Source organism: Hylobates moloch, unplaced genomic scaffold (assembly GCF_009828535.3).
Source record: "Hylobates moloch isolate HMO894 unplaced genomic scaffold, HMol_V3 SCAFFOLD_1, whole genome shotgun sequence".
Classification (NCBI taxonomy): Eukaryota; Metazoa; Chordata; class Mammalia; order Primates; family Hylobatidae; genus Hylobates; species Hylobates moloch.
The window spans coordinates 97,808,534-97,822,243 of NW_026652276.1; the positions used below are offsets into that span (position 1 = coordinate 97,808,534).

General features: G+C 45.6%; 1 protein-coding gene across 7 annotated transcripts in view; it reads right to left on the reverse strand.

Moving 5' to 3' along the window:
• BAIAP2L1 (BAR/IMD domain containing adaptor protein 2 like 1) overlaps window positions 1–13,710 on the reverse strand; it is a 104,960-nt gene that overhangs the window by 58,826 nt on the left and 32,424 nt on the right. For all 7 annotated transcript variants that reach the window (XM_032755903.2, XM_058442866.1, XM_058442871.1 and 4 more), the window contains exons 2-3: window positions 8,862–8,937; window positions 1,426–1,512 (exon numbers count right to left, since the gene is read on the reverse strand). In XM_032755903.2, the coding sequence (XP_032611794.1) occupies window positions 1,426–1,512; window positions 8,862–8,937 (163 nt within the window). The remainder of the gene's footprint in view (window positions 1–1,425; window positions 1,513–8,861; window positions 8,938–13,710) is intronic.

Sequence of the window (13,710 nt, forward strand, 5' to 3'; positions counted from 1 at the left end):
TTACATAAATGTATTTATATATATTTACATAAATGTATTTATATATAAATAATATTGTAGCCTATTTTTATATATATATATATATAGGCTGGGCACGGTGGCTCACACCTGTAATCTCAGTACTTTGGTAGGCTGAGGCAGGTGGATCACCTGAGGTCAAGAGTTCAAGACCAGCCTGGCCAACATGGCGAAACCCCGTCTCTACTAAAAATACAAAAAAATTAGCCAGACGTGGTGGCGGGCATCTGTAGTCTCAGCTACTTAGGAGGCTGAGGCAGGAGAATCGCTTGAACCTGGGCAGCAGAGGTTACAGTGAGCCGAAATCGTGCTACGGCACTCCAGCCTGGGTGACAGAGCAAGACTCTGTCTCAATAATAATAAAAAAAAAAAAAATTAAAAAATATATAGATCACTTTCTTGCAGTACTGACTTATTCACTAACAGGGCATCACTTTCAGCATATAGTCTACCGTGTGCCTATGGCTTTATACAGAGACTGTGAGGACCCAGATCGCCTCTGCACCCAACAGCCCAGCTCCCCAACTCCACTGTCAGGCCTCTCATTTGTCCCTGTCTTTTATGGGTCAGTTAAGAGCTTCCCAAACAATCCTAAAAACCCTCAGGCCAACCCCATCAAGAAACGATGTGACTTGCCTGCACCTTCCCTTGGTGATGCCCCCACTACTCTGCTTCCCCTTCCTACTTCTTAACTGGACATGGATGCACTTTTCTTTAAACACACACACACTTTACCATGATTTTCCTCCGGTTAAGCCAGAAATTTTACACTTTGTACAATAAAACATATTCAACAAGTTTTTTAAATGAGAGTGCCGTGTGAGGCTGTTTTAAAAGCCCACCTTTCCCTACCCCCCGACAGTGAAGTGTTCTGTAAACAGAAGCCCAGATCCCCTCGGCAGCGGGCACTGCCCAGGGTGTAACCGCCCTCTCTGCCTGCACAGGAGAGCGATTCATACCAGCAGAACCGGAAAAATCACAGCTGAAAGCAACCAGGCAAGAGGCAAGGGCCAAGAGAGCAATGTAAAGGAGTCGGATTTTCTACTAGGTGAGTCACAGGAAACACTCTGGCGGCAGCCCAAGGCCCCAGGAGGCCCGGCTCGCCCATCAGGAATGTAGGTCAAACTCCCAGGGGGAAGGGTGAGAGCCCAGGCACCCAGGGCAAAAGCTCAAGTTCCTAGGAGAGCAGGGAGGCTGGCCAGAAAACAAGGCCTCCCACTCGCCCTCCGGCACCAGCCCCAGCCCACCCTCTGACTAAGCATCAATTTCCACAGACCGCGATGAAGTAGAACCGCAGCATCCTGGCCCAGATCTCTCCTCTGTTCTGGACTGGGCCATCCCACGCCTTTCTCTTGGGGTTCACAGGATGACAAGTGGGGTTTATGTATAAAGGGACAGATCGCTCACCCAGTTCGGTCGACACGGGGGACCCGGTGGCAATCTCACCGATCTTGGCCACTCCATCGTAGTAGGCTTTTCCTGCCAGGATCATAGCTAGACACGAAAGGTGACACACAAAATCGTCACTTAGACAAGGAAAGGAGGAAGCGACACAAGTTTTCTTCCAAACACCCCTCGGTCCCTTCTGGCTGCAGGAAGGTTTGGGCTGTGGCAGGTGTGGCTCTCAGGAGGTAAGACCTGTGTTGAGAGCGGTGCCTGGGTGGAGGCCCCCCAGCCAAGGGACAGCCCCATGAGATCCTTATCTGTGACCAGTCCCAGAGAACCTTCAGCAGCAGGTGCTGAAAGTCCAGAGAAGGCTCAGCTTGCTCCTGATGCCAGTTTCAGAGTGGATGTGTTCCTAACGTTGAACTAGGGCTTTGGCTGGGCACGGTGGCTCACACCTGTAATCCCAGCACTTTGGGAGGCTGAGGTGGGAGGAGTTTGAGACCAGACTGGGCAACATGGTAAAACCCCGTCTCTACAAAAAAAAATACATAAATTAGCCAGGCATGGTGGAGTGTGCCTGCAGTCCCAGCTACTTGGGAGGCTGAGGTGAGAGGATCACTTGAGCCCAGGAGGCGGAGGTTGCAAGTGAGCCGAGATCATGACACTGCATTCTAGTCTAGGTGACAGAGCCAGATATTGTCTCAAAAATAAAAATAAAAAAAGAAACACATCCTCTCCAGCCAGAAATCTTTTCTGAGCTAGTTCTTCTCCAGCACTCCAGGTCTGCAGCATTCTTAGTTAGGAGTTGTGTGAGGTGGCCTAGGAGCCTGGTCCTTTGATGGCAGTGCTTAACTGTTCTATTGAAAAAGACATTTTCAGCCACAACTAACCAACCTATTTGTTGCCAGGAGAGAATATATGAAATTTGAAATATATTATCATTCCAAAAAAGCAACACAATTGTCTGACAAAATAACTGAATGCTCTACTTTTTTTTTTCTTTTTTTTTGTCAAAGACAGGAAAACTTTTATTGCTACGAGGTGGGTTCTAATTATCTTAAAAATAATACTGCCCCCTTCAAACTGATTCTGAAGACTAAATTATAACTGCGTGACCTCCTGGGGCAAATTACTTACACTTTCTGAAACAAAGGTTGCTCATCCTTAAAATGCCCTAAGAATATGAGCGACGGATGAACAAATGGAAGATGCTAATACACTTTTTTCACTTTACAATCTAGGTTTGAGGGTATTGAAGGTGTATGATACAGACCCAGCCTGGTTAGTGTAATTTTAGAGAAAAGCATGTATTTGGAATTTTACTCTAAGATTGGTTTCAGACATAGAAATCAGTTTCTCCTGGAGCTTTGGAGACCACACAGTTTTGGAGCTAAAAGAGCCCTCGGGAATCCCAGAGGCTACACCAGCTGCAATGCCCCATTGTATAATGGGCAATTGTTTTAACAAGGTGGATTTTATTTTATTTTTTTAGAGGCAGAGTCTTGTTCTTTCACCCAGGCTGGAGTGCAGTGGCATGATCATGGCTCACCGCAGCCTTGACCTCCTGGGCTCAAAGGATCCTTCTGCCTCAGCCTCCCGAGTAGCTGGGACTACAGGCACGTGCCACCATTCCTGGCTAATTAAAACAAAAAAAAATTGAAGGGGCTGGGTGCAGTGGCTTACACCTGTACTCCTAGCATTTTGCAAGGCTGAGGTAGGAGGATCACTTGAGCCCAAGAATTCTACACCAGCCTGGGCAACATAAGGAGACCCCCATATCTCTTGAAAACAAACAAAAAAACTAGCCAGGCATGGTGGTGGTGGCACATGCCTATAGTAGTCCCAGCTACTCAGGAAGCTGAGGTAGGAGAATTGCATGAGCCCAGAAGGTCACTGCAGTGAGCCACAACTGTACCACTGTACTCCAGTGTGGGCAACAGAGTGAGGCCCCTGTCTCAAAAAAAAAATAATAATTTTTTTTTTTTTTTTTTTTAAGAGTAGGGGTCTCACTCTGTTGCCCAGGCTGGTCTTGAACTCCTCGGCTCAAAGGATTCTCTTGCCTGAGCCTCCCAAAGTGTTTGGATTATAGTTGTGAGCCACAGAATTAATTCATGTGCAGGTCCAGCTGAAGGTATGAAAAGCCAAAACAGTAGTATTTTTTTTCTGGCAAATTAATCTACTTTAGGATTTATTGTAGAGTTAAAAATTTATGGCCAGGTGCTGTGGCTCACACCTGTGATCCCAGTACTTTGGGAGGCTGAGGCGGGAGGATCACGAGGTCAAGAGATTAAGACCATTCTGGCCAACATGGTGAAACCCCATCTCCACTAAAAATGCAAAAATTAGCCGGGCGTGGTGGCGCTTGCCTGTAATCCCAGCTACTCGGGAGTCTGAGGCAGGAGAATCGCTTGAACTCGGGAGGCAGAGGTTACAGTGAGCTGAGATTGCGCCACTGCACTCCAGCCTGGCAACAGAGTGAGACTCAGTCTCAAAATCTATCTATCTATCTATATATATTTTTTATATATATAAAAGTTATGGTTTTTACTATATACGTATCCAACTTTAGGAAATACAATACTCTATCTACTGTACTGTTATAAGACTCAGAATAACTTTAAAGGGTAAATGTAAAAAGAACAATAGCAATTAGCATTTATATATATACTTAATCTATCTAACAATGTTGAGACATGATCCGTAATGTCATCAGCCCATTGCACTAAGGGCAGCGGAGTGGAGATATTCTGGGACATACCTAAGGTCAATGTTGAGTCAGTGGGAAGGCACACAGCTCTGGCTGGGCACTTCACTTCCTCAGCTCTAAATTATGGTGCTTGCTGATTCTTTGGTCTCGGCTAGAACTAAGAAAGAAGTGACTCCACCTAAAAACAAGGTGTGTAGCCAGGAAACTGTCAAGTTGTAAGATGGAACATCTTAGTATGAAGATTTTAAGTTGTAAAGTACTGATCATCTGAAAAGCAAATTAGTGCGGGAATGGCATGCAGGATTCCACAGTATTTAAGCAAAATGTTTGGTTTGCATCCACACATGAAATCACAATTTTGCATTAATTGTTGACTTACATTGAAAGCCATGTAACCTTCTCGGTCTTGTAAAATATCTTTGCTGTGATGATAAAGTTAAATTAACTTGAAAATTATAAAATTTAGCCAGAAGAGATAAATAATACTTTCATAATTTTGCCTCCCTTTTGTGAGCACATTAAGATATTTTCTACTACTTATTGTTTTAAGGAAAGAAGTATTTTTTTTTTTTCTTAAGAGGGTCTCACTCTGTTGCCCACACTGGAGTGCAGTGGTGTGATCATAGCTCACTGCAGCCTCCACCTCCTGGACTCAAGCCATCCTCCCACCTCAGCCTCCTGAGTAACTGCGACTACAGGTGCATGCCACCACACCTAGCTAATTTTTTATTTTTTCTAGAAATAGGGTCTCACTATGTTGCCCAGGCTGAACTCCTGGGCTCAAGCAATCCTCCCACTTCAGCCTCCCAAAGTGCTGGCATTACAGGCATGAGCCACCATACCTAGTGTAGTTCTGTTTTAGTGGTTGGCTAACTACTTCATCAGTCTAGACCAATCTATGTACTTCTACCTGATAATTTTTCCTTAAAATATGGTTTCATTGGGTGAACATTCTGCTCAAAGCCTTTGGTGTCCTCCCACTGCCCATGAGGTAAGGTCACACACCCCAGAGCCCGTGGTAGATTTTTATAGTAACGGCCTTCCAGGAATCACTCCTCCCAGAATTCCCAGCGTATGTGGTCCCCTACCAGGTGGCGTGGCCATGGGACCTGCTTTGACCCACGGGTTATCAGCAAGCATGACTCCCCGCAGGGGCTTGAGAGGTGTTGGGCACTGGGGCTTATACTCTTAGGACACCACTGCTACTGAGTGAGGACAGAGTCTGGCCTCCTTGAAGGGGAAAGACCCCATTGCAGGGCTGCATCCAGCCCACAGCCCCACACAGGCCACAGAAGCCTGCAGGTGCAGGAGTGAGCCCAGAGGGTCTGGAGAACTGCCCTGCCTTTATAGGAGAAATAAGAAACTATTGCTGTCTGAAGCCACCAAGTTTGAGGGCAGCGAGGTGTGCAGCGTGACACAGCATAATGAGCTCTGTCGTGTGCATTCAAGTGCACAGTGATCTGACCCTATCCCGCCCACGCCCAACAGTGTGCCACCCATGCCAGTGTGGACCCCAGGTCCTGGCTTACTTGCTTTTTTTTTTTTTTGAGACAGAGTCTTGCTCTGTCACTAGGCTGGAGTGCAATGGCACGATCTCCCCTCACGGCAACCTCCACCTCCCAAGTTCAAGCGGTTCTCCTGCTTCAGCCTCCCAAGTAGCTGGGATTACAGGCACCCGCCATCACGCCTGGCTAATTTTTGTATCTTTAGCAGAGACGGGGTTTCACCATGTTGGCCAGGCTGGTCTCAATCTCTTGACCTCGTGATCCACCCGCTTCGGCCTCCCAGTGTGCTGCTGGGATTACAGGCATGAGCCATCGCGCCCGGCCGACTTGCTATCTTTTATGCTCGCAGTAGTGTCTGCCTGCTGAAACCTAATATCTGGTAGCTAGCTCAGCTCCTGCAGGGCCTCCTCCCTGTTCCAGGCCATACCAACCCACATCACTCAAATTCTTGTGACGCTGGTCTGTACAATGCTCCTAGCCATTCACCTGTAGACCTGGGTTTTTTGTTTTTTTTTTAATTTTAATTTTTTTGAGACAGGGTCTTGCTCTGTCTCCTAGGCTGGAGTGCAGTGGTACCATCACAGCTCATTGCAGCCTCGAACTTCTGGACTCAAGCAATCCTCCCACCCCAGACTCCTGACAGGTAGGACCACAGGCGCATGCCACCATGCCCAGCTAATTTTTTTTTTTTTTTTTTTTGAGGCCGAGTCTCACTCCGTTGCCCAGGCTGGAGTGCAGTGGCATGATCTTGGCTCACTGCAACCTCTGCCTCCCAGGTTCAAGTGATTCTCCTGCCTCAGCCTCTCACGTAGTTGGGATCACAGGCACATGCCACCACGCCCGGCTAAATTCTGTATTTTTAGTAGAGACAGGGATTTACCATTTTGGCTAGGCTGGTTTTGAACTTCTGACCTCAGGTGATCTGTCCACCTCGGCCTCCCAAATTGCTGAGATTACAGGTGTGAGCCACCGTGCCTGGCCTGAGCTAATTTTTAAATTTTTTTTGTAGTGACGGGGTCTTGAATTCCTGGGCTAAAGCTATCCTCCTGCCTCAGACTCCCAAAGTGCTGGAATTACAGGCACGAGCCACGACGCCCAGCCTGCCTTGTGTTCTAACATAACTGTGGACTGCACACCTGGCAGTCTCAACTGTTTCCAAATTCTCACCAAGGACTTTACACATTTACCTACATTTCTCAATGGCTTCAGCAGAGGCACAAGCAGATGGCCTGCAGAAATTCTGGAAATACTTTCTGAAGTATTTACTCCCCAGGAGGTGCTAAAGTGGCAAGAGCCCTCTGGGGAGAAGCCTTGTGAGCTGGAAGCTAAGCTGTAGGCAGCTCACTGGCTCACCTTGTAAAACACTGCAGCTCATGAAAGAAAGAAAGAAAGAAAGAAGGAAGGAAGGAAGGAAGGAAGGAAGGAAGGAAGGAAGGAAGGGAAAAGAAAAGAAAGAAAAGAAAGAAAGAAAGAAAGAAAGAAAGAAAGAAAGAAAGAAAGAAAGAAAGAAAGAAAGAAAGAAAAAGAAAAAGAAAGAGAGGCAGCTCATGCTAGAAAGAAAATGCAGGTCACAGTGATTTCCTTCACAAGGACATCTAAAGCAATGACTTTGTGGCCTTGTGACTAAGCAGTCTTCGAGGGAGAGTCAGCAGTGCACAGCTCTGGCTCTCTGGAGGACGGGGGCACCTGCAGAAGTCACAGGGACCGCTGGAGGGCAAGGGAGCAAAATCCCAGACCTGCTGCACTTCCTGCTGCTGAAATCCCCGAAAGCACAGCAAGGCAGAAGAGAGTAAATGAGCAGTATACTTTTCCAGCGACTATACACAATGGTGCTCCTCCTCACCCAGAGTCCACAGTCTAGCCAGCTCACGCCCTTTCCTGGGGCAGGTTCATGCTGAGGGAGAGTGAGGCCACAGGTTTATTTTCAAAATATCAACAGGGAGCAACCAGTATGGCAAAAAAGATAAGAGGCTGGGTGTGGTGGCTCAAGTTTATAATCCTAGCACTTTGGGAGGCTGAGGGGGGTGGATTACCTGAGGTCAGGAGACCAGCCTGGCCAACATGGTGAAACCCCATCTCTACTAAAAATACAAAAATTATCTGGGCATGATGGTGCACACCTATAATCCCAGCTACTTGGGAGGCTGAGGCAGAAGAATCGCTTGAGCCCAGGAGGCAGAGGTTGCAGTGAGCCAAGATTGTTCCACTGCACTCCAGCCTGGGCGACAGAGCAAGACTCTGTCTGAAAAGAAAAAAAAAAAAAGAAAGAAAGAAGAGATAAGAAGAAGATGTAAAACTTGATCTGAAGCTGCCTTCAAATCTGTCAGAAACTACATTTCTACTTATGTTACTTGGTGACATAAGTAGAACCGTGGGAGAGGGTGAAACTGGGGTCTCAGTGTTTTGGGGTGATACTTGCTACATTTTGGGGAAGAACTGTCTTGACCATGTTAGAATTTGGTGATTACTAGCATTTTTAAGTTTTTAAGGTGATCACTGATGCATTTTAATCACAAAGACAGGCCAATACCAATACTCAAGTTCATTTTAAATGAAGCATATATTTTGAAATGAGAACCTAAGTCCAACTGTTTAATTTAGATGTTTCTCCATTCAGGCTAAAAAAAATTTCTACTTTTCTTTTTTGAGACAGGCCCTTACTCTGTTGCTCAGGCTGGGGTGCAGTGGCATGATCACAGCTCACTGTAGCCTCAACCTCCCAGGCTCAAGCGATCATCCCGCCACACACTCCTGAGTAGCTGGGACTACAGGCACGCACCACCACGTTCAGCTAATTCCATTCAAGTTAAAAATACTGTTTCTCATGTAACTATCAAAAGTGACACATCGGGAAAAAAAAGATGAAAAAAGTGATACATCTAAAGACAAGAAATTCTTTTATATACATAAAAGGAGAATAATTTCTGTGCTGTAGGACCCTAACTTATAAATGTCTTATGTACATGTTTTATATTTGTTAGTTTACCAAGAATTTGGTTTTAAAAGTAGAAAGCACGGTTTTATAGTTAAAAGACATCACTTAGAGTAGCCTCGCTTTCATTCTATTGACTTGTTTCAAATACGCTAATATCATTGTGTACTCTCATTGCAAAGTTCTGTAGATTAAATTGTGAACAATTTTTAACCACTTAAAGGTATTTAAAAATTCAATACTAAGCATTTAAAAATAATTAAATATTTACTGACTGGCTTTATATATAATCAATTCAGAAAAACAGACTTACCATTTACAGCTTTCTCATAATTTTTCCCCAGGTTTATTAAATTTCGCAGCCCAGGATTGAACTGTTCCATAACATTCTGCCAAACAAACAAAACACACAAATTAATAAAATAAACAATAAACCGAGTCATCTTCAGATTTTGTCACTGTGTGGCCCAGGATAGCTATGGATGCCTAACAGCACAGTCTACAAAGCAATGAATGCTGATGTAAAAATAATGAAGCACACCTATTCCCTTACCTGATGGAACAGGGCTCACAGGTGGCAAGGTGCCCATAACCCTGGTAGTTCTCAGTTGCCCAAGAGGCTGCCTGGAATCTGCTATAAGCAGAACAGACAGCAGGCATTCATGTCTCTACCATACCCTGCAGGGACTGTGGGCCTGGCATCCTCTTGGGTTTGAGTGGATTGCTAATAGTTCTCATTCTAGTGTTAAGGAATGCCTGTGCAGGATCAGCTACCTGTACTTAATTACAAAGGCAATGTTTTGAATAGATTTCAACGAATTTCTATCCACCGAATAGAAATTTCCGGGAGATTTTGTTTTTACTCTGCCTAATTATAGGGGTGTGGGCGGGGAGGGACATGGAAGGGGGCATTGGTGGCATGTTGCTGATGGCCCCAGGACACAGGCTTGCCTGGAAACTTCTTTCTGGGTGTCCCTGGCATTTTTCTTTTCTTTTTTTTTTTTTTTGAGACAGAGTCTCACTCTGTCACCCAGGCTGGAGTACAGTGGCATGATCTCGGCTCACTGCAACCTCCGCCTCCCAGGTTCAAGCAATTCTCCTGCCCCAGCCTCCCGAGTAGCTGGGATTACAGGAGCCCACCACCCGGCTAATTTTTATATTTTTAGTAGAGGCAGGGGTTTCACCATGTTGGCCAGGCTGGTCTCGAACTCCTGACCTCAGGTTATCTGCGTACCTTGGCCTCCCAAAATGCTGGGATTACAGGCATGAGCCACTGTGCCCGGCCTCCCTGGCATTTTCCCACTAATTGGTTTATTCACTAAAGGTGTGTGGAGTAACTACCGTGGGCCAGACCCTGTGCACACAGCTAAGGATGAGAAGGCACAGTTTCCCTCTCATGGATTTCACGGTGCAGCCAGTGTCCAAGTTTCATTTTAACACGTTATTCCTGCATCAGTAGAAAGTCATAAAGACAAATGCTAGGACAAGTATAAGACAAACAACTATTTACGACACGGGTCTAAATTTTAAAATACCCTAACTTTGAAGTACAGACAATAAGTCATTCCAATGATACTCAGACTTCACGACTCACAACACGTGGCAATTGTGTTTGTTCCGTCTAGGAACAATAAGCTTCACGATATTAATCACCCCAAAGAGACCATTCAAGTCTCATCAACCCCTTCCCCAAATGCATACTCCATTTATATAGGCGACCAGATGCAAAAAAGAATGAACAACTACCCAACATTCAAAGAGGCAGGTGCTTTACACACATACCCTTCAGAATAAATGAATCAGGAGGAGAGAGAGGACTCTTGTTTTTAATCAGTGATAACAATGAAAAACAACCCATGCCTTGACCTTTCCATAGCCCTGGTCTTACGCCCGAGAGCACTTTCAACTACACTCTTGTATTTATTGCTACAGTTTTGAATATTCTTTTTTTTCCGCCCGATGATTGTCCCCCACCCAATGACAGGAAATTAGAAACTTCTTAGTTTTCTGTTTATCTACCTTAAACTTGTCCCCATGCTGTATTAGACTTGGCTGAGGCCTATCAGTGTTAGTTTTCAAATGTACAAAACTCTCAGCTAATCTCCTGTTCTGTTTTTCCCTTGACTTCCTCTAAGGACTCTCCACCATCTTGCTCAGTGTGGCTTGACTGTCACGGTTGCCCTAGCATGGCCCTCCTGGTGGCCTGTGGCAGAGCTCTTGTCAGCCAGGTAGGTCCACGTCTTCGTCTTTCTCCAAAATGGAGATCACACTCCAAAAATGATCTAAGAACTAATGCGTGAGAGGTAAATCTGAGTCCCCAGGTGTCCGAAATTATCTTTACCTTGAAGTTTGTTTGCTATTTTGCTGAGTAGAGCAGAGTAGATTGAAACTATTTTCCTTAGAATTTTTAAGACATCACTTGGTCAGGCGTGATGGCTCATGCTTGTGATCCCAGAACTTTGGGAGGCTGAAGTGGGAGGATCACTGCTTGAGCCCAGGAGTTCGAGACCAACCTGGACAACATATCGAGACTCCCATCACTACAATAAATAAAAACAACAGGGATGGTGGCTTGTGCCTGTGGTCCCAGCTACTTGGGAAGCTGAGGTGGGAGGATCACTTGACCCCAGGAGTTTGAGGCTGCAGTTAGTTGTGACTGCACCACTTCACTCCAATTTGGGTGACAGAGTGAGGATATGTCTCAAAAAAAAAAAAAAAAAAAAGAGAGATATTACTGCACTGTCTTTAGCATCTGGCTCTGCTGAAGTCAGCTGCCATTTCTTCCTATGTGACTTTTTTTTAAAGCTTATTTCTGGAAGCCTTCTCTTTATTCCTGTGTTCTGAAATTGCACCATGCTCTGTCCCAGCGTTTTTTTGTTTTTTCATTTATTTTACTAGACACTCAGTGGGACCCCTAGCCATGTGAAAAATTATGTCCTTCAGGTCCAAATATCGTTCCTATTTCTTGTCTCTTCTTTCTGGAACTCTGATGAAGATTTTATATATCCTGGATTTATCCTCTAATCTTTTTTGATCTTCCACTTTTGGTAGTTTTATTCTATAACTCTAACAGATATCCTCAACTTTATATTCCAATTCTATTTTTTTAATGTGATATATCTTAATTTCTAAGAGCATGTTCATGTTTCTTGATTGTTCTTTTTGTTTTGGTTTGGTTTTTGAGATGGAGTTTCACTCCGTTGCCCAGGCTGGAGTGCAGTGGTGTGATCCTGGCTCACTACAACCTTGGCCTCCCAGGCTCAAGTGATCCTCCTGCCCCAACCTCCCAAGTAGCTGGGATCACAGGCATGCGCCACCATGCCTGGCTAATTTTTTGTATTTTTGGTAGAGATGGGGTTTTGTCATGTTGCCCAGGCTGGTCTAGAACTCCTGAGCTCAAGCAATCCACCCGCCCTGGCCTCCCAAAGTGCTGGGATTACAGGTGTGAGCCACTGCGCCCAGCCTTTTGATTGCTTCTTTTTAAAAGTACTCTCCTGTTCTTGTTTTTATAGATGCAGTATCTTCTCCTGTCTGAATTATAATTTTTTGGTGTGTTTTATTCCAGTTCCCATATGATCTCCTGATTACCTTTCACTGTTTGATATCCCTGTCTTTCATGTTAGAGACTCTCCTCAAACGTGTGGTGATCCCTGATGGTCAGTTTGTATTTAGGCGTGTAGCCCACTACTGCTGGCTGGAAGCTGTGGGTGTGTGCACAGGGTAGTGGCTGACTTGCTGGCTTCATTCCAAGCGAATGGCCACTCTACAGTCATCAGGGGCCACTGGGCTTCTGCTGAGAAGTTTCTAATTTCCTGTCATTGGGTGGGGGACAATCATCGGATGGTCAGCTTTCGCAGTCAGGAAGGGGGCCGGGACTGGACAGTTCGGAGCTGATTTTCAGGGAATTCCTCTGTTTTCAGCTCAGAGTTCTGCCTCCTCTACCCTTAGCTGCTGTTTCCAAGTCTGGAGCACCTCAGATTATCCTGAGGTTAAATCTCTGCTCTGCCAGAGGGAGCGGCTGGTGGTGGTGGCTGGGGTAGGGAAGGGAAGCCAGGAGCTCCGCCACCCTGTGCACCAGACTCTGATTCCCGCCCCCACCTTCTGCGGCCTGGTCCTCAGCCTCTGGGGCCCCCAGGGTGAATGGCTCAGTTTCCAGACTCCTTTCCCCAGGTTCTTCAGGCTCTCTGAGGTCACTGAGCACTCTCTGTCCATTTTCTATCACCCCAGATTTCTTTGGGTCTCTTGTCAATGGATGTTTTCCAGGTCTTTTTGCACTATGGATTTATTGGGTATTGTTTTTCATTCCTTTGCCATCATTTTAATGGGTTCTCAAGCGGAAGAAAATAAAATACACAAGGTGCCTCTCCCATGCCTGCCTGGAAGCCCGCTCACCTGGTATCACTAGACGCAGTCAGGTGCTTGGCACCTATGCACAACCAGTGGCCAGGAAGCCCCAGAGCCAGCCAACTCCCCCACGATCCTCTCTACAAGATGGCAAAGCCTCAGTACGTAGCCACAGCTGCTCTTTTTCTTTTCCTTGCTTTTTTTTTCTTTTCTTCCCTCCCTCCCTTCTTCCCTCCTTTCTTCCTCCTCTTTCTGAGACAGGGTTTTGATCTGTCGTGCAGGCTGGAGTGCAGTGGCATGATCACCACACACTGTAGCCTCAAACTCTTGGGCTCAAGTGATCCTCCTGTCTCAGCTTCCCGAGTAGCTGGGAGGTGTGTGCCACCATGCCCAGGTAATTAATTTTTTTTTTTTTTTTTTAGAGACAGGGTCTTGCTATGTTGTCCAGGCTGGTCTGTACACAGCTGTTATTTCTGTCATCTCTTCTCAATTCTTTTGTTTGGGGGCTTTTTTGAAATAGTTTAAGACTCATAAGAGTTGTAAAAATAATACACAGAGTTCCCAGGTATGCTTCCTGCAATTGTATCTTCTATAACCATAGTATATTATCAAACCCAGGAAACTGTCACTGCTACAGTTCTATTAACTCAACTACAGACCTTATTTGGATTCTCCCACTTTTTTATCACTCATTTTTGGGGGAGGGTTTCATCATTTCTTTTTTCTTTTTTTGAGACAGAGTCTTGCTCTGTTGCCCAGGTTGGAGTGCAGTGATACGATCTCAGCTCACTGCAACCTCTGCCTCCCGGGTTCAAGCA